General features: G+C 35.2%; 1 protein-coding gene and 1 non-coding gene across 2 annotated transcripts; both read right to left on the bottom strand.

Moving 5' to 3' along the window:
- Positions 1 to 19,624: 19,624 nt before the first annotated feature.
- Positions 19,625 to 19,730, bottom strand: LOC120250888. The gene has a single exon (XR_005533220.1). It is a non-coding gene; the product is annotated as a small nucleolar RNA R71 (small nucleolar RNA).
- Positions 19,731 to 24,229: 4,499 nt separating this feature from the next.
- LOC120250323 (peroxidase 5-like) lies at positions 24,230 to 25,777 on the bottom strand. Its single transcript, XM_039259130.1, has 4 exons — positions 25,527 to 25,777; positions 25,166 to 25,357; positions 24,899 to 25,064; positions 24,230 to 24,803 (listed from the first exon to the last, which is right to left on the bottom strand). Exons 1-4 carry the CDS (start codon positions 25,737 to 25,739, stop codon positions 24,394 to 24,396), a joined length of 981 nt encoding a protein of 326 aa, XP_039115064.1. The 5' UTR covers positions 25,740 to 25,777; the 3' UTR covers positions 24,230 to 24,393.
- Positions 25,778 to 26,141: the final 364 nt, after the last annotated feature.

Here is a 26,141-nt window from a genome sequence, read left to right as displayed (position 1 = left end):
CCAAAGAATAGAGTAGAAGATCCTTAAAAGCCCTAGTTTCTGGGCATTTGTAACCTGAAAATTGGAGCTCCTTACGGGTGCTATAGTACCCATAAGTGTGCTCGTAAGCTCACCCATAAGTCTCTCTGTTTGCAGCTTATGAATGATATAGTCACGTAAACTGCTATAGTGCCTCAGCTATAGTGCACCTACTATAGAGCTTGTGATAATGCTACAATATATTCTGCGAGGTTGCCACCCAAACCACTCTAAGAACTCGATATTTTGGCCAAAAATGGCTTAAATTGCCTCGAACTTGTTCCGCTTCATCTATGTGCCTTCATTTCAACCTGAATACAAAATATAAGCGAATTAAGCACCAAAAACCAATCATATATTCAACAATTACATGCAGAGTGTTATAAATAATAATAATAATAATAATAATAATAATAATAATAATAATAATAATAATCAAATACATTTATTCAATAACTTATCAATAGTTTAGGAATTGTCAGTATGGGGGTGTGTTTCAGGCTTTGTATCTTCCCTTGAACTAAAACCATGAGAATACATGGTCTTGACTTTGGATTACATGGGGCTAGTCATATAAGAATAGCAAGGGGTCAACATTGGCTTGTTTCACTACTCAATTTGAAGCACGTTTTGAACTTTCCCAAAAATCACACAGCCTTAACATGGAAGTGTGGGCCCCCATGTAACTCTCGGTTTTTCAGAAAGCCAAGGGACAACTTCTTGTTTTCATTGCTTTATCATTATTGGGCTATGTGAGCATGTGTAATTCTTTATAACTCCATTTTTTGGCTGGTTTTCACCTGGAATTAGTCCCTTTTTTCTCCTTTTGGTTCAAACTCTTGATCTACAAAACACTCAAAAAAGATGAAACAAGTACCAATGAATACAAATTCCTCCAAAAAAAGACAAACTAAGTGCATTAATTGGTAATAGAAAGAATTTCTGTAGTCAAACACTTATTAGAATACTAAGAAGATGTTTAAAGTAAATATAAATAAAATTATTTCAAATCACAGAAACATACAGATAAGAATTTATACATGAGAGGGTGACCATATCATACTGGGTAAGTGATACATCATTGGTGAATTACTCTACAAGTGCACGGGTCATATAAAATAGTAAAATGTACCCAAAGGTTAGGTAATCGAATCCATGAGGACTGACACTCTTAGTACTAATTTATCCTTTCTTTTCCAGACAATTAGAATTCGAGTGAAGAGTTCTACAACCTAACTAAAAAAATTTAAAAAAAATCAAAGGCTCAAGTGACTGATATGGTGAATAGGTGATGAAATCAGAATGAGAATTTCATACCTTGGATACTAATCCCCTTAAGAGTACCTTGTAATTGATTTCCTATATTAACTATATGTTGAGTGTTCTTCGACCATGGAGATTTCTAAATTAGTGTGGCCCTTTTCTCAAGGTGACCAAAATCTAAGCTCATACAATGACACCAATCACCCTATGATTGCATTAGCGCTATATGAATCTCTTTATTAGGTTTAATCCTAATCCAAAAAAGTTCAACACCATATACCCTATCTCTAGGCTTACACTCAACCCCTACTATATATGCTATGACCTTGCATGATTGATTTCTCAATCCTAATCATGTAATTTATGTTCTTAAGAAAGCAATTACAGCCATGAAGAGCACATTATAGATGAGTCAAAAGAACAAATGAGTTGATATATAAAACAAGGAAATCAAGTTACAACTTCATCTTAAGGTTCATAGATTAGAGGCACCATCAAAGGTTTAGCCTCTCATTATACAAGAAAATATGAAACAATAAAAAACTAGAGACATGAATAGAAACATAGAAAAAAAAAACTCCCTCAATTCTTCTCTTTAGATGATGATGAAATGTATGGATTGGAGTCAACTTCACCATCTATTTTGATACCCAATGGGACAAAGGAGTGATGCCAACTTGTCCTTGAAAGGCCTCCCTTAACTTAACTTGAAACCTTAGCAACCCCTTGTGCTTTCGACAAAATTCCCCAAATAAAACCTATTATATTGTATTTAGAAAGATAGTGCACCCATTTGAGGTGCGTTTAACTCATGCTTATTATTGGTGGCACTCGGGACTCAAAAATTTGTGAATGGATGAAAAACATGCATTAACACACCCTAAGCACACTTGTGCTTAAAGAATCACGCCTCTGGGCTATCTGACCATGCTCATTTCAAGTCAAAGTTCTGCATAGTTGTTATGCCCCTTGTGCATGCACCCTAAGTGTACAGGTTTTAAGAAGTAGTAAAGCTAGTGCACCTAAATATCGGGTAATCAAATCCATAGTGACTAGCCATCCTAATACTAATCAATCTTCTATTTTCTAGCAGATGGAATCAAGTAAAGTCACTAAACTTAATTGAAGATAGTAAAGGCAACTAGACTCATGACGGCGAAATAAGAATCGACAGAGAGATAAGATGGTACAACACTATCCCCTTAAGACGTCTATACAATAATTTCCTATTCTGGTCATTGATTGAGTGTTCTTGGACCATAGAGATCCCTAAATTAGTTGATCCCTATGGTCTAGGTAATTAATTCTAATCCTATACATCAATGATAATTGTCCTATCATTACATTAAAGCATTTAGTGAATCCCTCTATGAGGTTTAACCCTAATCGGGAGAGTTCGATACCATACACCCTATCTCTAGGAGTGCACTTAACCTCCATCTCCAATGTGTGAACTAACATGATTGATTTTTTTAATCTTAATTATGGCAATATGATAAGGGCCACAAGCATACACGCCAATCAAGTAGTAAAGTGTGCACAAAGGCAAGGTATCGATCCATAGGAAAAATTGAGAGCACTAGTACTAATCCTAACTCTGAAAATTAGCCTAATAAAGAGTTGTGATGTGTGCAAATAAAATAAGAATATAGAGAGTAGAAAGCAAGAATAATAAAATGAAATCGGTCAAGAATCAAGGGGAATGGGATGCTCGGCCGTGGAGTCCCTCTAGGGTTTTATAAGTCGTAGACAAAGGTTGCAGATGTATAGCAATCCTATTTGATCTGAGAGAAATCCTAACATATACTAAACCTCTCTTGCAAGAGTGAATACTAGTTGATTCAGTACAGTGATGATACAGACAACCCACAACCGCATTACACTCTATGAAATCTCGATGTGAATTAACAAGAATTCATAAGTAGACAATCCTCCTTGCGAAGACATTGTCCCTAATCCTATACAAATTAGAAATGTAATTTCTCCTAGAATCTATTCCTTACGATTGCAATGAGCATCATAATTACTTGTTAATTCACTCGAGTGGATTGAGGGAGGAGAACTCTCAACTCCAAAGTACGCCATTGCTAGGCTTACTCACAATCCTATTTAATCGCGGCATGTCTATGCTAGGTGGGTTTTTCTACTCGTCATAAAACACATCATACATAAAAATTAGGGTTTTCACCTCAATAATATTCAAGACATTGAAAACACGCAATTAGATTCAAATAATATGGATTTCAATTAAGAAACAATTAAAGCATAAAGATCTACAACCAATGTCAAAATAGAATGAAACTAAGAGTTCATCTACATCCAAACATCTAAAAAATTAGCTCTTCATTAAAGGAGAGAAAGCATCCAAACAACAAGAAACAATTCTCAATTGCATCGAGAGGTGATGTAGTAGAATGCCCAAGGACCTTCCACAAACACCACCAAGATAACCTTTAATTGCTCCAATTTCTCTAATCCAAGCTAGGTGGGCTGATTTTCCCTCTTGATTCGCTTCCAAAGCCTTGGAGATATGCCCCTTTATTTCCCCAAGCCTAACCGTTGAATAGAATTGAAGATACCCTCAAAACCCTTCTTAGAAATATTTATACCTAACCACTTATGGCTGTTTACCGGATGATGGATCGCAAGTCTTACAGGATCACTTACATCTGTAAATCCCATTCGTAAGGTCTTTCGTTTGATGTTATGGTCCAGCTTACGGCTAGAAGCGCTGGACCGTAAATTTCACTGGATAGCCATAGTGATCACTCTTATGGTCGCATGTTCTCCTCTTAAACTTCTCTAGACAGTCCTTACAGTCTGACTTACGAGCGTAAGTCCTGCCCATAAGTTCCTTTAATTGTCCTTATGCTCCTTTTTATGGGCATAAGCATGCTCTCAAGGTTCTCTCAGAGATGCTTACGACTGTAATTTGCTCATAAGTAAGTTTGCTTGCCTTGTTCTTCATTGATTGATGCCGAGAGAGCTCCATCTTCATCATTTTAGCTCTTGAATGCTTCTTTTGGCTCTCTCTTATCTTTAAGCACTACTCGAAGCCTGAAAATACAGAATACTTTATGTTTAACATTGAATTTCATAATATTACTCTAATACACACCTAATGAGTATACAAAATGATATTAAATAATGAATAATTGTACACTCATCACAATCAGATATATGATTGGGGCTTTCACTGTAGCAATTATAAACATGGAGAGATATAGAAGATTTGCAAGAAAACTCAAAAACCGATATAATATAAAGGAAATCAAATAGAAATAATCTTGAAGTTCATAGCCCGAGGTAGTGATGAAGGTTTAGTCTCTCATATTAAGGAGAATTCTAATATAATCTAAAAACAAAAACAAGATTCGAAAAATAGTAAAGCTCCCTCAAGATTCTCTCAATGGATGGTGATGAAGACTCTGGGATCATTAGAGGAGACAGAGCCGTCAATATTGAATCCCATAGGTTGAAGAAGTGCCGTTAACTCGTCCTTAAATGGTTGTCTTCAACTTTTAATTAAAACCTTAGTTGTGAATCCAACTTTTCTAAAATAGTCCCTTTAAAACCTAGCTTCCAAGATTTTAATTAGAAACAAAAAGGCAATATACAGTGTGCTTTTAGTGTTTTACGTTTAACATGACTTTTAGTGAAAATAAGATTTTAATAATCTGCATCACCTCAAGCATGCTCGTGGTTTGTGAAGCTGATGAGTGTACAATATTCCATTATTTTATATCATTTTGTACACTCATTAGGTATGTATTGGAAGTATACTGTGGAATTCGACACTAAACATAGTGTGTTTTGCATTCTCAGGCTTTGGGCAGTTCTTAAAGATGAGAAAGGCAAGAAAAGTATTTTTGACACTAAACAAAGAAGATAAAACACTCTTAGCATCAATTGGACAAGGATAAGGTAAACAAGATGGCTTATGGCCAACTAAATTCCTGACCTACAGCCATAAGTCTCTTGGAGAGAACCTGGTGGGCATGCTTATGTCAGTAAAGAGGAATATAAAGCCAAACCAGAGGACCTTACATGTAGGACTTACACCTGTAAGCTTGACCGTAAGGACCATCCATAGGAGTTCAAGAGCAGAACTTATGCCCGTAAGGGTGGTTGCAAGGGAAACACAGAGAAGCTTACGGTCTAGCATTTGCAGCAGTAAGCTGGATCATAACACAAGACAAAAGACCTTACAGATTTGAATTATGACCATAAGTGATCTCGTAAGGCTCATAACCCACATCTCCAACTCCTTATAACCACGTTCTTACGGTTGTAAGCAACCCATAAGTGGCATAGTATAAATAGATATGATGAGAATTTTACAGTTATCTTTTGTTCTAATTTGGAGGGGAGACGAAGGGAAGAAGAGGGGTGAATATCCAGGGCTTTAGGGGCAAATCTTGTGGGTACAGAATGACGGACTGATTCCTTTGATGTTCAATATCTTCCAAGCGATGGCTCTCTTATATTTCTGCAAAACCCCAGTAGCTTTCTCTTTTGTTCAATAGTTAAATTAGCTGTAATGATCACTGGAAATTTTGATCCTTCTTTCAAAAAAGGCATACTCCAGATGCTTTGGCAATATCTTTAATTCTAAGTCCAAGGTTCCTTAACATACGACCTGAGTCTATTATCCATGGTCAAAGTGGCTCTAGTGGTGCTCCTTCTTCATCATGAGTTTGGCCATCACTTATATCGTCTTCTATTTTATATACCACTTGTTCTTCCACTGCTAGCAAACTGTCAAATCCAGTAGAATCTTTTGTTGCACTGCTTACTATTCTTTCATCAGATCCATTTGATTGCATAAATTGATCGAACACTTCTTGCCAAACTGCCCTTTCCTACTGCTCAATCCTTATGTCACTGTATTCTTCTTACCATCTTATCTGTTCATAAGGATCATAGGGTGTTGAGAGCGGCTCAGTGGCACTAAGGTGTTGTACATCATTTTCTTACAACATTTGATATTCAATCCATTGATCGAGCAAATCTAGTACTTTTTCACTCTAACCTTTCATACTTGCCATGAAGAAATGAATGCTCACAGTACTTTCTGGCAATGATAAAAAGTGGTGGAATGAATAAGAATCTATAAGAATATGAGAGAGCACAATAACTTAAAAGAAAAAGGGTAAATTGCTAAAACACTAAGCTACAAGTTTTCATAGAATCTCTCGATTAGGTGATCCATAGCAATGGCGCCAAAAACTTGACACACTCCAACCACGTGAATGGTTTGCTGCGCGTAACACCACAAGTATATGGGTTGTTAAGTTATAACTCGTGGATGAGCATGAGGGTTTTATTCCTCAGGAAATGGCAAGAGGCTCCTATTACTTCCTTTTCACTCAATCAATATCCTAAACATCTATGGTGTTTCCTAGATTTACTTCTACAACTAATTACTAGATAGTTGAGGATCGTGAAGTGCAATTGGAAGGAGTAGGGCACCTATATCCCTGCAACAATTACTTGTGATGTGTAATAAGATATGATAATTGTAATTTAGTGTTGAACCGGGGGAATTCAGAGGCCTGCTGATCCCAATCTCTTGGCAACCAACTCTAAAACATTCAGAATTTAAAATGGAATATCTTTCACCCCATCCCTCTAAATCGCCTTAAGATCAAGAACTCCTCTAAAAGAGCTAATCAAATCCTTATCTAGAAATCTAGCAATACCTAATCTCATTACAACTAAATAGGATTATTTTTTTTTTGACATTTTTCATATGTAGTAAAATAGCAAAAAACCATTGGAATAACTCTATATAGACTTTTGTAACAAATGCAGATTATATGACGCAATTGCCACATTCGGTGTACTTTGTTGTAACATTTCTAAAAAACTTTGGTACCTATATATTCCAACATTTGTTGTGATAATTTCCCAACATTTGTAAACAGTCTCAATATGGATTTTATTACAACATTTATATATGGCTTGAGCAACACTTTTTTTTTTATTTTGTACAATAGTTGTAGGTGTCGGTACAAGTTTTTATCACATTAATTTTGAAATATTGCAATATTTATAATTGTTGTTATAGAGATTATATATTAACATTTGTTAAAGATATCTTAAATTACTTATATCGACCTTTTGTAAAAATTGGTTTAATAAAAAGCAACCAATTTAATTTGATATTTGTAAATGTTGGTAATAGTTATTCATCTTATCTAATTTTAAAATTAAATTTCATTTATAAATTTTGGTATAAGAATTATTTGGTAACATTTGTTAAGCATCTCTTAAAAATCTTATATCGACATTTTATAAATATTGTTTCAACTATATAGTATTTGTGAATAACAATAAAATGTAACATTCTCAAATGTTGGGAAAATAATGTATAATTTTGCACAATACTAATTTAAATAATATTTATATATGATTTAATTGAAAAATATGAGATATAATTTAAATTCTATAAAATTATTTTGCATAATTTGACAAAATATTAATAAATATTATTCATCAAAAATTTAAAAATTCCACATAGCACTAAAACACTAATTAAAATAATGCCAACATAATCTACAAATATTTAAAAAACAACTTTCATACATTAGAATAAAACTAAGCCTTCAATCCGTATAATTGTCTTTAAATTTATCATGGTCAGTGTCTATCTAAAACAATTAATAAAGAAAAAGAGAAAATAAATAATACAATTTATAATTTAAATAATTTAAAAATAATTAAAACAAGGTCAACATGATCTACAAATCTTTAAAAAATGACTTTCAAACATTATAATAAAGCTAAGGCTTCAATACGTAGAATTAGCATTAAATTTATAATAGTTATTTCGTATCTGCAAAATAAAATATACAAATATGTCAATATTTATCTAAATCAATTAATAAAGAAAAAGAGATGGATAAATAATATAATTTATAATTTTAACAATTTAAAAATGTAATGAGATGATATTATAAAAATCATACCAAATCATTATCACTATAATGAAATTGAGAACTAGTGGCTAATTGAGAACGAGGACTACTCGTGGCATCTCCAGTCACCAATAATTTTTATATTTAATAAAATCAAGGTAATATAACAATAAAAGTTAAATTAAATTAAATATAAACATATATGATATATTGGAATCAATAATACTAATTTGAAATACAAAACTATGTGGAGCATATAAATAATTTGCATATAAAAAATACAAATAACTATTTTAATATTGAAGGAGAATATATAACTTGTCTCAGTTTATGTATGTGTGCCATAATTATAATAAGAACCCTTCAATAATTTAACTTAAAAAAAAGGATGAAATATAAACTTCAATAAAGCTATGTGTGTGTGTCATAATTGTAACAAGAATACTATAAGAAAAAAAATTATATAAGGGGCAAATTGTAAAACTTCACCAAAACTATGTGTGTTCCATCAAGTATAGCAAGAACCCTATAAAAATAAAAAATTAAACAAAAGGACAAATTATAAAACTTAAAGAAAACTAGGATTAAACAAAAAACAAATCTATAAGGCAATTTTAAGGATTGAAGCCTTAGATCCATGCCATGACCATCCCATCATCATTGTCGGCAAGGACAAAAACCAAAACATATTTTACTTTTCAACAAAAAAAAAGGGATGTTTCAGAGATTTCACCCAAATTAAATTCAATCTTCTTTTTTTTCTTTTAAAAAATATTCTCAAACCTTAGGATTAGATTAATTAAATTCTCATACTTGTTTTTATAACAAAAACTAATTAAAAAATTAATCAACTATCAATCATCTACCATAATGAATAACAAGTTAAATATTTAAATAATATTACAAGAAAAACAATGCTAAAAAATACTATAGAATAAAGAAAAATCAAAATACTTTATCTCCTAACAAGAATTTTACTTTTGGCCTTTTGCACTATTAGGGTTTTGTTCTTGTCTTATATATAGATCATAAATCTATAAGCTGCGTGGGTTTTGGCGCTCATAAAAAAAATTTCCGCTTAATTTTTTATACTCTTGAAAATTAAAATATTATCGGTTTTATTTTTCCTTTAATACCTTTGTTTTCAATTTTAAATTATCTTTCATATTTTTTTAATATATAAAAAATATATATTCTACCTTCAAATGTCATTTTCAAATATGTCATAATAAATTGATGCCATTAAAGTCATATTGAATTATGACATTTGTTACATTGGTCATAACAAGCAAATAATATCGCTAAAATCTTCAAAAGTATCGCAAAATAAATATCTTTTGTGACTAAAAGTAGAAATGTCATTATAAACGTAGGAATAAATAAAGTTATACCAACATTTATTACAACTATCGCTTAAAAGTCATTTTAATGGTTTACAATGACGTTTGCCAAAAATGTTGCTTTAAAAATGTCATAATAAGTCATTTTTGTTGTAGTGTCTCTTAGCGCATTTGTAGATCTAACTAGGCATGGGTATTCTAATGAGTGGGAATCTCTTCCTCACAACATCAACAGAAAAGTATCAAACAATCATGCAATGACTCCAAGTTAATTAGAAAAATTAATAATTGCCAATATGAATTCACAAGTAAGAGTCGAGGGACATTGACATACAATTCCCCTCGATTGGGGTCCTATAAATAAAAAATAAACATTGAAGAATATAAAATCCATAAGACAAGAATAAAGAATCCTAAAACTAACTCCCTCCAATAGATCTCCGATGATTGAGGTTGAGAAGATCCCCAGGACGTCAAGACGACACCGAATCTCTTCGCGCACCCTCTATTATCGATATACATTGACTCCTTCCTAAGAAACTCATCGGAATCCACTGAAATAATGTTGATCCTAATCTCCAGCTGCAAAGGTCTCTAGAAATCCGGCCTTCTCTAACCAATTTCGGTAAAAGAATCCCCCTGAAATAATAAACCTAGAGCTATTTATAGACTGGTGTCTACCATGGGATCACAACAGTCGTTATGAAGGTCGTTGTGATCAAATTTGATTTCTTGGGCCGCAAGTCTCATCCTGGCATAGTTTGGTTCTGGGCGTTATCTGTTATGACCACAGTCATTGTGAATCACAATGGCCGCTGAAAGGCCATTGTGCTTCCTATGGCATCTTCTTGTGGTATTAAACACAATGGCCGTGGTGATGTTATGTTGGTTTGTGTTTTGGTTTGGTTCACCTCAAATCGCCTCAATATTTGCTTCTTTCACCCTGAAACACATTTAAAGCCCATGGTAAATGAAAAAAAAAAAATGCAATTTTGTACTAGTTTTGTGCTAAACACATAAGATTTCATGCTAAATGTAGTATAAATGATGTATAAAATATGCTTGTTCAAGCACTTATGTACCGCAATTAAAGGGGATTGGGAGTAAGCCTAATAATGGGGTACTTTGGAGAACTCTTCTCCCTCAATCCTCCCAAGTTAGTTAAAAAGTTTTTTTCACACTCTTTGCAATCATATGGAACAGATTTTAGAAGAAATCGCATCTCTATTCTGTATTCAGATTACGAGTAATCTCTTTGTAAGAAGAATTACCTATTTAAGAAATTTTTGTTAACTCACATTGAGATTTCAAAGAGTGTTAAGTGATTGTGTGGTGATTGTATTAGCACTGTACCGATTCAGTTACTATTTACCATTGCAAGAGGGATTTAGCATAATTTGAGAAATCTCTGGGTTCAAATAGGATTGCATGATTTGACAATCTTTATTTTGAACTTAACAAACCCTAGAGGGATGATGTGCTCGGACATCACTTCCTTTCCTAATTTCTCTACTCCTTTATTTCGTATTTCTTGCTTTTGTTTTTGAGTTCTTTTGCACAACATCAAAACTTTGATTAGGCTAATTTTTGGGATTAGGGTTACTACCAGTAATCTAAATCTTTCTTGTGGATCAATACCCTACTTTTATGCAAACTTTACTACTTGATCGGCGCGTACGCTTGCTTCCCTATCAAAAGCATAACCGTGCTCTGGGTAGGGAGGCCTTGTAATGGCCTTGCATTAAAATTTTTTAATTCCTATAATTTGCAAATGAGTGTTCATTTTTCATGTATTTCATATCTATTTCTACACCCATTTGGCATGCATTAGAACCATAATATGGAATTCAATGCTAAATATCTTGTGTTTTGCATTAACAAACCTAGGGCAGTGCTTAAAGGTGATAAAGATACAAAAGAAGAAATTTAGACCTAAAATGATGAAGTGGGAGCTCTCTCGACATCATTAGAATAAGGACAAGGAAAACTTGTTGACTTACGGGCAGTCATCTTGGTGGCGTGTGTGGAGTCTACCTTGGTGACTCACCATCCTAGAGATTTTCAAGGGGGTTTTCATGGATCCTATGTTTATCTTTATTTTTTTTATCTTGAGTGCTTGCCCTTCATTAATGGAGGGCTAATTTGTAGGTGTTTGGGTATAGTTGAACTGTAAGGTTTATATTTTGTGACTTTGGTTGTTGGATCGCTTATGTTTTAATTGATTTATCCTTTGCAATCATATCTATTTGAGTCTAATTGTGTGAATGGATGCTTGATGGCTAACGAGGAGAAAGTCCTAGCTCTCATATCTTATATTGCTACGTGACGAGAAGAAAATTCCACCTAGCATATGCTTACACTACAACAAAAAACACTTATTGTGACATTTTTAAAGTAACATTTTTGGCAAATGTCACTGCAAATCATTAAAATGACTTTTAAGCGATAATTGTAATAAATGTTGGTATGCTTTTATTTATTCTTACATTTATAATGACATTTCTACTTATAGTCACAAAAGGTTTTCGTTTTGCGATATTTTTTAAGATTTTAGCTACATTGAAAGAAATGACAGTACAATATTATTTGTTAAGACGTTTGTTATGACCTATGTAACAAATGTCATAATCCAATATGACTTAAATTGCATTAATTTATTAGGATATATTTGAAAGCACCATTTTAAGTTAGGATATGTATATGTCTATATTAAAAAAATAAAAACGATAATTTAAAATTGAAAAAAAGTGCTATTTAAGGGAAAAATAAAAGCTTCAATATTTTAATTTTCAAGAGTGTCAAAAATTAGGTGGCAGTTTTTTTTATGAGCGCAAAAACCTACGCGGCTTATAGATTCATGATCTATATATAAGACAAGAAAACCCCCTAATAATGCAAAATGCCAAAAATAAAGTTCTTGTCAGGAGATAAAGTAATTATCTCAATTTTTCTTTATTTCATAATATTTTTTAGCATTGTTTTTCTTATAATATTGTTTAAATATTTAACTTGTTATTCATTTTGATAAATGATTGATAGTTGATTAATTTTTTCATTAGTTTTTGTTATGAAAACAAGTATGAGAATTTAATTAATCTAATTCAAGGGTTTGAGAATATTTTTTAAAAGAAAAAAAAGAAGAAGATTGAATTTAATTGGGATGAGATCTCCAAAACATCCCCTTTTTGTTGAAAATTAAAATATGTTTTGGTTTTTCTCCTTGCCGACAGTGATGATGGGGTGGTCATGACATGGATGCAAGGCTTCCATCCTTAAAATTGTCATTTAGTATTTAATCCTAGTTTTGTTGAAGTTTTTTTTTTTATAGTGTTCTTGTTAAAATTATGGCTCACACATAGCTTTGTTGAAGTTTTATATTCCATCATTTTATTCCAAGTTGAATTATTTAAAGGTTCTTATTATGGTTATGGCACACACATACATAACTTGAGACAAAGTATATATTCTCTTTCAATATAAAAATAGCTTATTTGTACTTTTTTTATACAAATTATATATGCTCCACATGGTTTAATATTTTATTTTTTATTTTTTATTTGTATTTCAAATTTGTATTATTGATTCTAATATATCATATATGTTTACATTTAATTTAACTTTTATTGTTATATTACCTTTATTTTATTAAACGTAAAAAATTTTGTAGGCAGGAGATGCTACAAGTAGTCCTCGTTCTCAATTACCCACTCAATTTCATTTTAGCGATAATGATCCGGTACAATTTTTATAATATCATATTGTTATATTTTTAAATTATTAAAATTATAAATTGTATTATTTATTTATCTCTTTTTCTTTATTAATTGATTTAGATAGACACTGACGTATTTGTATATTTTATTTTGCAGATAGGAGATCACTATGATAAATTTAAAGCCAATTCTGTGGATTGAAACTTTAGATTTATTATAATATCTGAAAGTTAATTTTTAAAAATTTGTAGATCATTTAGACATTGTTTAAATTAATTTTGAATTTTTAAAATTATAAATTGTATTATTTATTTATCTCTTTTTCTTTATTTATTGATTTAGATAGACATTAATGTATTTGTATATTTTATTTTGCAGATAAGAGATCATCATGACAAATTTAAAGATAATTATACGGATTAAAGACAATTATTTTGCAGATAAGAGATCATCATGACAAATGTATTTGTATTATTTATCTCTTTCTTTTTTATTCTTTTCTGATTCTTTTTCTTTTGTTTGATTTCAGTGCATGCAACTAAAGGGTAAAGCTCCAAGACTGCCAGAAGATGAGAGTAGTGAAGAAAGAGTGATCAGAACTAGATTGAGAACAGCTCTACTGAACGAGAAAGGATCTTTGACAGTGAGTGTTGAGGAAGAGCAATTGAACAACAAATAGATCGAGGGAATATACACCAAACCCTTTCTGATTATCTTGTTCCACTCTTGATGGTTCTCAATCAAGCATAGTACACCCACCAGTTACTGCAAATAATTTTGAGTTGAAACCTGCTTTTGTATAAATAGCACAGAATTTAGTTCAGTTTCATGGACTACCTGATGAGGATCCCAATGGTCACATAGGTGGATTCCTCAAAGTTTGTGATACATTGAAGATGAACAACATTTCCAATGATGCAATTAGACTCCGCTTGTTTCCATTCTAATTGAAGGGGAGAGCTAAGCAGTGGCTCCAAGCCCTTCCTCGAGCATCTATTACTGCATGGGAGCAGCTTGTCGAAGTATTCTTGGCTAGGTATTTCCCTCTAAAGAGAACGGCCAAGTTGGTTCAAGAGATTATACATGTACAGTTGGACACTAAATCATTATTTAAGGCATGGGAGAGGTTTAAAGATTTGTTGAGGAAATGTCCATGTTATAACCTCATGGAATGGATGGGAATTCAGATAATTCATCAAGGCCTTAATTAGAGTACAAGGCAACTCATAGATTCCGCAATAGAAGGATCACTTGGCATTAAAACCCTGGAGGTAGCCAAATAGTTAATTGAAGAAAAAGCCATGAACAATTATCAGTCGAATTCGAGAGGTAAATCAATTACCAAGCTAACTGGGATGATTGAAGTCAGTTAGGTTACAACATCAATAGCCCAGGTGGAGGCATTGAGAAGGAAGATTGATAGTTTTTCTACTCAAAAATCAACTGCAGCCATGGCTTGTGATACTTGTGAGGGAGGACACGCTCCCTCAGGCTGTTCCATTCTAGGGATGGCACATGGACCCATTGAACAAGTAGATTTTGTTGGTAGTGCCCCCAAATAGCAAGGGAATCCCTACAGTGGCACGTATAACCCTGGATGGTGAAATCACCCCAATTTCTCTTGAAGAGGTCAAGGGCAACAACAGAAAACCCCGCCAGGGTTTTCTCCTCAGTAACAGAATGACAAAAGACCTACATTGGAGGAAGTGCTTACTCAGTTTATTCAAAGTACAGACATCAAGTTCCAAAAATCGGGCACTAGGATCCAGGGCATAGAGGCATCATTGAGAAACCTTCAAGCTTCTCTTCAGAACTTGGAGAACCAAGTGGGACAAATTACCAAATTATTGCCTGAACGACCTCAAGGAAGTCTACCGAGTAACACTAAAGCCAATCCCCGTGAGCATCTCAAGGAAATCACTCTTCGGAGTGGTAAAGAGTTGAGGATGGGTAGTGAGCAACGGATGAAGAAGGAAAATAAGCCAGAAATTGAGGTTGTTGAAGGTTTGAGAAGGGAGGGAGAACTTACTCCAATTGTTCAGAAGAAAGAACCACCGGTAGTGAAGGAGTATGTCCCCCGCCTCCCTAATCCTTCGAGGTTGAAGAATGACCACACGGATAAGTAATTCAAGAGATTTCTAGATTTGTTAAAGAAAATATACATCAATGCACCATTTCTTGAAGCCTTGTCTCAAATGCTAAAGTACGCCAAGTTTTTTAAAGACCTACTCACAAACAAGCGTAAATTTGAAGCGGTGTTGACGGTTACATTGATTGAAGCTAGCTCAGCGTTGCTTCAAAATCGACTATCGAGGAAACAAAAAGATCCAAGGAGTTTCACTATCACTTGTAACATTGGTAAATTGGTGAATAAGAAAGCCCTAGCAAATTGAGGTGCTAGTATTAATGTGATGCCATACACCATGTTTAGGAAAATTGGACTTAGATACCTTAAATCAACTAGGATGACCTTGCAATTAGAGGACCGCTCCATTAGGCATCCTAGGGGGATCATAGGGGATGTTTTATTTAAGGTTGACAAATTCATCTTCCTGGTAAATTTTGTGATTCTAGGTGTAGATGAGGATGTTGAAGTGCCCCTTATTCTTGGTAGGTCATTCCTAGCCACCTCCCAAGCCCTTATTGATGTTAGTAATGGTAAAATGACACTTATGATTGGGAATTTGGAAGTCATGTTTTCTTTATCAGATGCATTGAAACACTCTTCTACTTTTGATGACACTTGATATTGTCTAGATGGAGCTGACTCACTTGTTGATGAATGTGTGGAGGAAATGATACACAAGGAGCCTTTCGAGGAGTCATTGGATGACTCTCACACTAAGGATACCATCACTTTGCTTACCCCTACCATTATTGAGGACACAATGTGAAAGAAGCAATGGCAAGAGGTCACTTCCCCTAAGAAAGGTAAGAGAGAACCTTTGCCCAAGGAGGTAACTTCTAAGTTAGTTCACTACATCGGTTTTTGAGCTACTTACCGGCCGGTTTTCTCCTTTTCTCTTTGCCTCAAAGGTAACCTTCATTTTTCATGATTTTTGAGAGGGTTTTTTAATTGTTAGGCATGCGAATAATTGTTTATTGTTTGGCATTGCTTGAATGGAAGTTTAGAAGCCAATTTTGTTAATTTTTTAGCTTTATTGTACAGGAGAGACCCTTACGGCCTAAGCCCATAGCTTACGACCGTAAGGTCACCATAAAGTAGTTCAGTGTTGATCAAATCTCATATTTTACTTTTTAAACTTTGTATCTTTTTTGTGCAGCACGGTTAGAACAAAGAGAGTATCTTCAGGGTCGGGAAAGAGGTAACGGCCTGAGGTATCCACGTCGAGTACAACAGCTGTGGAGGAGACCCCTTCCCCTCCAGTCCCCTCAGTACCAACCTTTCAGGGGGTTCGCTTCTGAGATCGGTTTGCTTGCTTGAGAACGAAATGGTTTGGCCAGTTTCGTAAAGTGGATTGGCCCATTCTCATTCAGCTTGGGCTGGAGGAGCAAGTGAGGGCCATGAAGTAGTCGGGATAGTGGAGTTGACTGTTTTTACTTGAGGAGTAGGCGTATAGAGACACGACCTTTGAGGTCTTGTCCACATTTGAGGTGGACCGAGGGCTAGTGGGATTTGGTCGAGCTAGCACCATTCACTTACAGCTCTTCGGAGAGTAGCGGAGGTTGAGCTACATCGGGTTCTCCCTACTGATGGGTTGTACAACACTGATTTCACCAGCACCCACCAGTACGAGGACCTCCTGATTTACTTATCTACCAACGTTACACCTCAGGGGGTGTGGTAGCACTTGAGCCGCAAGAGGAGGTATGAGCGGGGCCTCACAAAGGCCTCATTCCTCACCTGGCTGGCTCTCAGGTATGTGTACGTTGTCATTGCCTGTTCTTTTCTAAGGAGGGAGACAACACCGGAGTGGTGGGTGACATGAGCTCTTATTCCTGTTCACCTTGGTTGAGCATCACCCCATCCACCTTGTCTACGCACTAGCAGACTTCATCTCTCATCAGGGCCAGCACGTACGCCTGGGTGCGATTTTTACTGGCCTATACATCACACGCATTATCCAAGGTATGGGGATGATAGATCGGCTCCAGGGATAGGAGCTAGTTGGCGGATCGATTCTCCTCATCATGGATACAATGAGGCTGATCGGGATGGTCGTTCGCCGTGGCTCCCGATGGATCCTTACCTATACCTCCACCGAGAAGCCACCTGAGGGGCGTGAGGCAGAAGATGAGGAGTCCAATAGTGAGTCATCCCTTGCATCGGTCACTGAGCCTATCGGTTCATCCAGCTCAGCAGTTGTTCATCCTCGCCAATAGTCGAAGGCTCAATAGCTGGGAGCTAAGATACGATGTCTATAGGAGGGTCAGGAGACCATACCGATGACTTAGGTACAGATAGAGGTTGACCTTGGCCGTGCCATGGCTCTACTATCACAACTAGTCCCTTTTCCAACCCCGGCTCCCCCTGCATCGACTCTTCCTTTTTCCCCGCATCCACCAACAATGTCGTGCCATCGAATGATGCCGAGCACTAGTTTTTATTTCTATTTTGTATTTTCACTTTAGTCTTTGTATTCATTATTGGAAAGGGTTGAACCTACCTAGTTTATACTTATTTTGAGACTTCTAATGGATTTTTTTTTTTTGTTTTTTGATATGATTTTTGTTGAGCATTAGTGTTCTTCCTTTACACCTCGTATAATTTATTTTCAACACCCACCATCCTCAATTATAAAGGGGATGCTCACTCGGCAACTTCTTGACCTTGAGTGACCCTCAAACTACTAGGACACAACAAAGGACACACTATGCCGGCTCTAAGCTTTAATGATTTCACAAGTGTGAATCGAGGAAGTAAGCGTATTCCACTACCTCCCTAATATTGTTTGTATTGCCTCATATGTTTCTCTTTTACACACATTGAGGATAATGTATGATTTGAGTATCGGGGAGGGGGTTAACTTTCATTGTTAACCCTATTACTTACCAAGTTGTGACTTATGATGGTGCATTTGAAGTGTAGAGGATTTTCTTAGTATTAGGATGAACACTTGCGAGTTTGCTATTTTAAGTTCTATTTTTTTTACTATGCATGCTATTCTTGATGATTCGCTTAATTAGAGCACACAACTTCTCTATTGTAGCGCTTAGATTATGTTGGATTTCCTATAGTTTTATTCATTGTACTTCTTGTGAAGAAATTTTTTGCAAATTTGAAAGAATTTGTTTCAAAAAGAGAGCAAAAAATGTTGACAAACGGAAAGAGCTACCCTCATTAGAAGTGCGGAGCTACTCTTGACAAGTCGAATACTATGTATGCTCTAACAAGAGAAAAAGCAACCTCTATAGGTGAGTGCCTCGACTTGATTAACTCCGTTTAAAGACACATGTAAATCTTGCACTTCATGTTAGATCCTTGGGGAAGTATTGCTCGGGTAGCTCATCTTCACTAATTATTGCTTCTCTCATTTCTACTCTTCCACATTTGCTTGTGACATTCATACTTTCATTATTAAGTTCATTTCATCATATTCTTGATTCCGACTAGATAACTTAGAAGTAGTTATTACTAATACTGTCGTTCCCTGTAGATTCGACTACCCAACTCATTGGGTACTTTATTACTTCAACACCCGTGCGCGCACTTGCGATACAAGCATACAAGAGGTGTGTCAAGCTTTTGGCGCCATTACCAATGAACGAGATATTAGGAATGCTAGGACTTTGTTACTTTAGTCATTTACTTTTTCATTATTTTTCTACTTCATATCTCTTTCTTTCATCGTTCTCATTTTTTCTTTTCTTAATTTCAGCTATAGGTTATGACCTGAGGGAATCCTTTAACATTTGTTGAAGAAGATCCTGAAATTGAGTGGATATTTCATAGAAGGGGCATGGAACCTACACAAGAACAGAATTTTCTTGCTGAAATAGAGGTTGAAGAATCTGAAAACATGGCAGGACAAGAGGGGCAGTAGAAAACACTTTCAGATTTTGCTCGACCTACAGTTCGTGGGACACAGTTGAGTATTGTTCGGCCACTGGTTGCAGCCTAGAATTTTGAGTTGAAGCCAGGTTTGATTCAGATGGTTCAACAGTTCGCATAGTTCAATGAAATAGCCAATGAGGATCCGAACAACCATATTGAGAACTTTCTTGAAGTATGAGACATGCTGAAAATTAATGTGGTTTCAGATGATGCAATTTGCTTGAGGGCTTTCCCATTCTCATTAAAAGGAAGAGCCAAATAGTAGCTCCATTCATTGCCAAGCGCCTCCATCACAACATAGGATGAAATGGTAGAATTTTCTTACAAGGTATTTCCCTCAGGGGAAATCAGCGAAGCTTCAAAATGAGATCTCTTCATGTGTTCAGATGGAGCTAGAATCATTGTTTGAGACATGGGAATGATTCAAGGATCTCTTGTGGAAGTGTCCTCAATATGGGTTCCCAGAATGGAAAATCATCCATACATTCTACAATTGGTTGAATTCAAGCACTAAACCACTCCTTGATGCTGTCGCAGGAGGAACATTAGGAAACAAGACCCCAGAAGAGGCCTGACAGCTGATTGAAGAAATGGTCTTGAATAGCTATCAATGGAATACAACAGAAAAGAAGAAAGTGTCCGGTATTCATGAGATTGATGCGGTTATATCCTTGCAGCCCAAGTAGAGGCATTTAGTAACAAATTAGACACTCTAACGTCGCCAAGAGTGCCCTGATCACAAGTTACAATGGTTGTGGGGGTTCATATATTTCAGTAGATTGTCCCATCTCAATTGCTCCTTCATCCCTAATTGAGCAAGTTGACTTTGTGAGCAATGCGGGAAGAGGACAAGGTAATCCCTATAGCAGTACCTACAACCAAGGGTGGAGGAACCACCCAAATCTCTCATGGAGTAACCAAGGATAGCAAAAACCTGCCGGCTCCACCGGGATTTCAGCAAGCAACTTCGATTCTGAAGGAGTTTCAGAGTTGGAGAAGGTTTTGCCAAAGTTCATTCAATCAACCGACACTAGATTTCAGAATGTTGAGGCAACACTCCGCAATCACACCACTTCGTTACATAATTTGGAGAACCAAGTGGGCCAAATAGTTAAATAATTATCAAAGAGACCCAAGGAAGCTTGCCAAGCAATATTGAGACCAATTCGAGGGAGCATGTGAAGGCAATTACTTTGAGGAGTGGTCGAGAGCTTGAAGAAAAGCTCCCTACTAAGAAAAATTCTGAAATACTTCAAGGAAAATCCCCACTGAGAAAACTACCAAAATATAGATGTTATAAAGCTAGATGATGCAATGGATGAGGACAAGCTTTATACCATCTATACGTCACACACAACCAATGAACTTGCAGTTGAGGAATTTTTTTTCTCTTGTATTTTTATCTGATCTCCACTGTTCTTTTGCTTCATGATGTTATCAACTCTAATGATGCATGATGTTATCAATGCGGGCTATTTTTCCATCATTGTTATTATTTCAAATAGATGAGAGTGATTGCCCAAGCAGAGATTTTAGTTTAATTGCTTGATTTGTGTTAAATTTTATGCAAGTGCATGTTTCAACATTAATGCTTCATATATTATTTGGACTTGAAAAGGTTGTATTTTTTATGGTGATGTGGAAGCTTGAAGTTGCTTTTTAACAACATTTCCAATGTTTGAAGTTGTTCTTTAACAATACCCCTAATATGGTGTAACTTTTACCTTTGTACACATTTTGTTAATGCAGGTCCAGGAGGATGGTTTTGGTGATGGGGTTTATGGTGTATTTCTTTGAAATTTATGCAATGTCCTGAGCAAAACTGAAGCCCTCTGTAAAGAGTTTGGTGTCACTTTTGTAATGCATTATCTTCAATATGCATCTATTTGTGAAAGAACATGCCAGATCAGGTATTAACTCTTGTGTTAATTATGGTTATTGTTGAAAGTAAAGTTATTTATTTCTTTGTATACATGTTAGATGAGTTTAAAAGTGAAGTTGTATTTCTTTGAATCGTGAATATTTGTAATTCTGAGTAGAACTAAAGCTCTTTTTACGCCATGGAATGCACTTTTTAAAGCTATGGAATGTTATAATTTTACTTTTTTAAGCATTAATTCAGATCTAATTTATCTTATCAGTTGTTTTGGAGATAGGATGTTTGGAAGGTACATGCATTTTGTTCAACTTTTTTATATTCAACTTGGTAGTTTCTTGCATTTCTTTAATTATGATGATCATGCATTTTTTTCCAGGACAATACATTTGCGAAATCTTTTACAAAGTGAAATCTATGTATAAAAGGTAAGTGTGTTTGATAACTTGATATTATCTATCAGCTCAGTTGAACAGATTTCAGATTCTTTCATCTCCAGACCTTCTGAAATTATCCATATGAGGTCAATAATGCTGACAAAAGGGGTGGACCAAGAACATCCTTATAGTATGACATAAATGTTATCCGTTTTAAAGAATTGACTATAGTTGACGTCTTGAATAGCAATGTTTGTATACTTTAAGTCTATAAATTGTGTTGTCAACATGCCTGAAAACTCCGAACTTGTAATGATTCTTCACTTGCTATTTGCCACTCAGATTATCTCTTTGACTACAACCAAAAAATTGACATTAGCAATAAAGCAAGACATCTGGTCATGGGCTCCTTCTGAGGAAGGTTTAACATCATCCATCTTTCCAATAATTAATGAATTATTAGATAACTACATCCATTTTCCTTGCCTATTTTCTAATGTCCAGATGAATACTCAAGTTACTTCAAAACTTGGTAGAAAAGAATATTTAGCAACTATTAAACAAAACTTGTTCAACATTCTTACCATCTCTAGATTATCCAAAAACTATGTCTCATCCTTATCCATGGCTTTAAGAGGTCTTGGTTAACACACAAAAAGAAAGTTAACAATTCATCCAATTTCATATTCAACACATCTAAGCACCATCAATGGTAGAGGATTTGAGTATGCATGCTATGTATGAATCTTAAATTTGCAACGAAAAAGTTGAGATGTTGAGATTTTCTCCATATCAATAGAATCAAAACTCACTGTGCTTGCATCTTTCATTAAACTCTACATCTTTTTATCCTTATTTTCCTTCAAGATCTATTTCAAAAAAGCAGAAAAGAAACAAATTAAGATGGACAATGCCATCCTTAACCCTTTAAGCCCATAGATTTCTTCACATGGTCCAACTGTAATGGAGATGAACAACAAACAATGATGGGTTGCTAGCCAAAGCTAAGGGTTAAGGTCTTCTTTGTTCATGGATAATAAGGTACTTGATCCTTGAAAATGAAGTTCACCGGCCGGAGAGGAGGGGCTCCAATGTTGTCCTCCATCCTCATCTCCTCTATTGGCGAAGAGATCATGATGATGAGATCCATGGCTTGACACTGCCGCCGGTCGTAGTCCTCGTTGTAGAAAAATGGAAAACCTATACTTTCCTTCTCAGATTCAGATCTTGAGTAGTTCTTGAGACGGCGGTGTGGCGAAGATGAAGACCGCGTAATGAGCTTCTTCATCAGCCGGAGCAAAGGGAAAGACAAGAGCATGCCAAGGCTTGGAATATTATTTCTTTACATTAAGTGACTAAGAGAGAAGAAGGTGGTGTGAACTGTACTGTCGTGGATTGGTGGTTGCTGACTGAGAGAGAGAGAGAGGCCGCACAACCGTGGAGTCGCTGTCTTCCTAGAGAGAAGGAAGATTGATGATGCGATGCTGGTAACGATGTTGTGGGAGTCGTCGTCTTACTAGGGGCGGAAGATGAGGGAAAGATGGGAGATGGGAGATGAAGAAGGGAAGGCTTTAACTAGGATGCTTTCTTCTTCTTTTTGTTTTTTTGTTTTTTTTGTTTTTACATTAAAGTGAGAGAGAAATAAGGTGATGAGGAAAGAGAGAAGGAAAATCACGTGGACAACAACATCATTTGAGAGGTGAATTTGAGCACATTCATTGGGATGAATAGCTTTGTTCTTTCTATAACTAAATTAATTTGGAACTCGTGGATGCGCAAATAGCTTCAGATATGGTTTTAGATGATTTTTTTAAACGAAAATGACAAACATTATATACATTAGAGGTGTATGTACGGTCTGGGAATTAATCATCCAACCTGCACACCCTCAATCAGACAAGGGATTTGTGATGCGAGCCCGCAAACATAACCAGCGACCTATGATCATTATTGTTTGTAATGAGTCTTGAACTTGAGACTTTTTTATTAATGTCTCATTTTTATTTTCCACAATAAAACCCACTAAACTATGAGCCTTTGGTGCTTAGATGATATTTTTACTACCTTAGATGATATTTAAATTATCTATCAATCACTCGGGGAAAAAAAGTTAAACACAAATAAAAAAAAAATCACGTGACATCAAAAAATGCATTATGCACTGAAATCATTATCACAAGAGATTAATGCCAACAATTATATAATCTCTAGTTCTCTCTATATATTAATTATGCAATTATATCCCTAATTTTATCTTTCTTTACAAGTTGTGCTTTTGCCTTTGACTTTGTAGTTTAAATAATCTACAAAGTTTTTTAAACGAATAAATTAAATATAATCTTTCATTCTTAAAAAGCATAAACAATCTCCTACAAAATATAAATAATAAAATTTTATTCAAGGATTAAATAATAAAGAGTCGCATACGTACAAATTAAAACTCTTAAATTCTAATTTGTCTCTACCAATCAATAAAATTTTTTTATGTCATAAACGGTTAGTATGATACAAAGAAAGATAACTAAAACTATGAATTGCAGAAATCATCACAATTGATAATGAAAAGACTCTCTAACAATATCCGAAAGCTATATCCCAACAAGTCAACAAATTAAATGATTTGCTATACAACTGATAACAAAAAGGCTCAAATAAAATACCAAAGAGATCATATCAAATCAATGTGCAAATTCTTATTTCTTTCCGTCCCATTATCACAAAAAAAAAGCACTTATTACATGAACAAAACAATACAATACTTCACAACAATATAACATGCAAACCAATAAATCAACAAAAACATAAATGCAAAACACAGTGAAACATATAAATGAAACATCATATAGCTATAAGACCAGCAGTGCATTTGATCAGTTGATCTTATTGCAAACTGAACGTATCTCTCCTTGCTTTCCAGTGAGAACGCCAATCTTCCCCATCTTCACCATTGCTGCAGAGAATTTCTGCTTGAAGACGTTGGCGTTGTTAGCATTTGCCCTGACTTTTGCTGCGGTGGCCGGAGTCGAAATGAGAGATTCATCAGAGGTGAACAAACCACGCTTTGCAAGGATGAGCTTGTAGAAGTTTGTGTCAAATATGGTAGGGCTAATAGGATCCAATGGCACAACTAGGTTTGCACTGCTACTATTATTAGGGCAACTTCTTTTTAGTTGAGCAGCATAGGTTGGATCTAAGCCTGGATCTTGTCTCCCTGTTGAGTTGAAGTTATAGAGTCTATTGGTGAATGCATTGCAGTGAGATCGACCAATCGAATGTGCTCCTGGACAATAATATATATATATATATCAACGTTGTTTTTATTAACCGATCAAACTATGGGACTATGAAACAACATATATATATGTATAGATGTACCGGTGAGAGTGATCATCTCATCTTGTGTCAAGCCTTTGCTAGCAAAGTTTTGTGTGAGTTGATTGAGGTTTAATATAGGAGGAGGGAGATTTGAAAGAGCTTCAGAAGCCAATGAAACTCTACCATCTCTTCTACCTGAGGGTACACTGTAGGGCAACCCCATGCTCTGAAAGAGAAGATAGTTAAATATTAATGATATATATAATATGTAAATATAATGAAAATATATATTGTAAACAAATTAAGGAATAGTAAGGTTTGGCATACAAAGCGAACACTGTCTCTAGCTGCAAATGCAAGTATATCAGCACATGAGACTGTTCCTTTGCAAACACTCTCAAGACGTTTCTTTGCACTGTCTATGACTTCAAACCCTCTCAAACTTGGGTTGTTTGGTGGTGCACTCTTCTCTGCACTGTTGTTTGCTGTTGAGTCAATCAGCACTGAACCATCAGCTCCCTGTTAAATAACAACAGTCAACACACACATATCATCATCAATATTAATTAAACATGTTAACAATATGGTATACATGCACCAAGATGCATGCTAGATAATCATCAAAACAAAGAAAAGAAGAACTAAAACAAGCATGTATATATATATCTGTATATTTACATAGATGTACCCTAACAAAAGCATCATGGAAATGCAGTCTGACAAGGCCAGCAGCAAGGCCTCCGTTCTTGATGATAGCCTTCCTGACTTCATCCCGGACAATGAGTTCAGCGTTAGGGCATGACTTTTTATAGAACCCAACTTGAAGCTGAGCATCTAATGGAGAGAACAGACACAAACACACGAGAAGAACTATCAACATATCTCCACTTCTCAGAGACATTCAAATCAATGAAGTGGTCTTCTTGTGTTGTGATTCATGTGAACTATGGTCGACCATGAGTCATGCACGGAGTTGCTATTTATAAGTTGAGTGACGTGGAATGAGTTGCATGTCTCTGTACTAATTAACAATGGGTGTGACCATGTGCATGAGCTGGCTCGGAACCAAACGGTTGTTGGGTCTAAGTGGGATCTATCAGTCAAGCTGATAAGCTTCAAATAAGGAACAGCTATGATATTCAATAACAGATTGCCACGTGTTTGTTATAGCGGGAGCCGGTTGACTTTTTAGTAGTTTTGATTGGTTAGTTTTGCTGTTGGATTTGTTGTCGGCTGAGGAGAACTTGTCATCGTAGCTGTGAGAATAGTTGACTAATTGTGTTTTAATTAAAATAGTTGTGTG

Source organism: Dioscorea cayenensis, chromosome 19, assembly GCF_009730915.1.
Source record: "Dioscorea cayenensis subsp. rotundata cultivar TDr96_F1 chromosome 19, TDr96_F1_v2_PseudoChromosome.rev07_lg8_w22 25.fasta, whole genome shotgun sequence".
In the NCBI taxonomy this organism is placed as follows: domain Eukaryota; kingdom Viridiplantae; phylum Streptophyta; class Magnoliopsida; order Dioscoreales; family Dioscoreaceae; genus Dioscorea; species Dioscorea cayenensis.
The sequence above is the reverse complement of the archived record's forward strand: the minus strand, read 5'-3'. Positions and strand labels throughout refer to the sequence as shown.

Bases quoted from the DNA above. Each gene is read 5' to 3' on its own strand.
- LOC120250323 (XM_039259130.1), bottom strand. From the start codon at position 25,739: ATGTCTCTGAGAAGTGGAGATATGTTGATAGTTCTTCTCGTGTGTTTG. The intron at 25,358-25,526 runs GTACATCTATGT...GTTATTTAACAG, and splicing joins TCCATGATGCTTTTGTTAGG to GGAGCTGATGGTTCAGTGCT. The intron at 25,065-25,165 runs GTATGCCAAACC...CTTCTCTTTCAG, and splicing joins CTAGAGACAGTGTTCGCTTT to AGCATGGGGTTGCCCTACAG.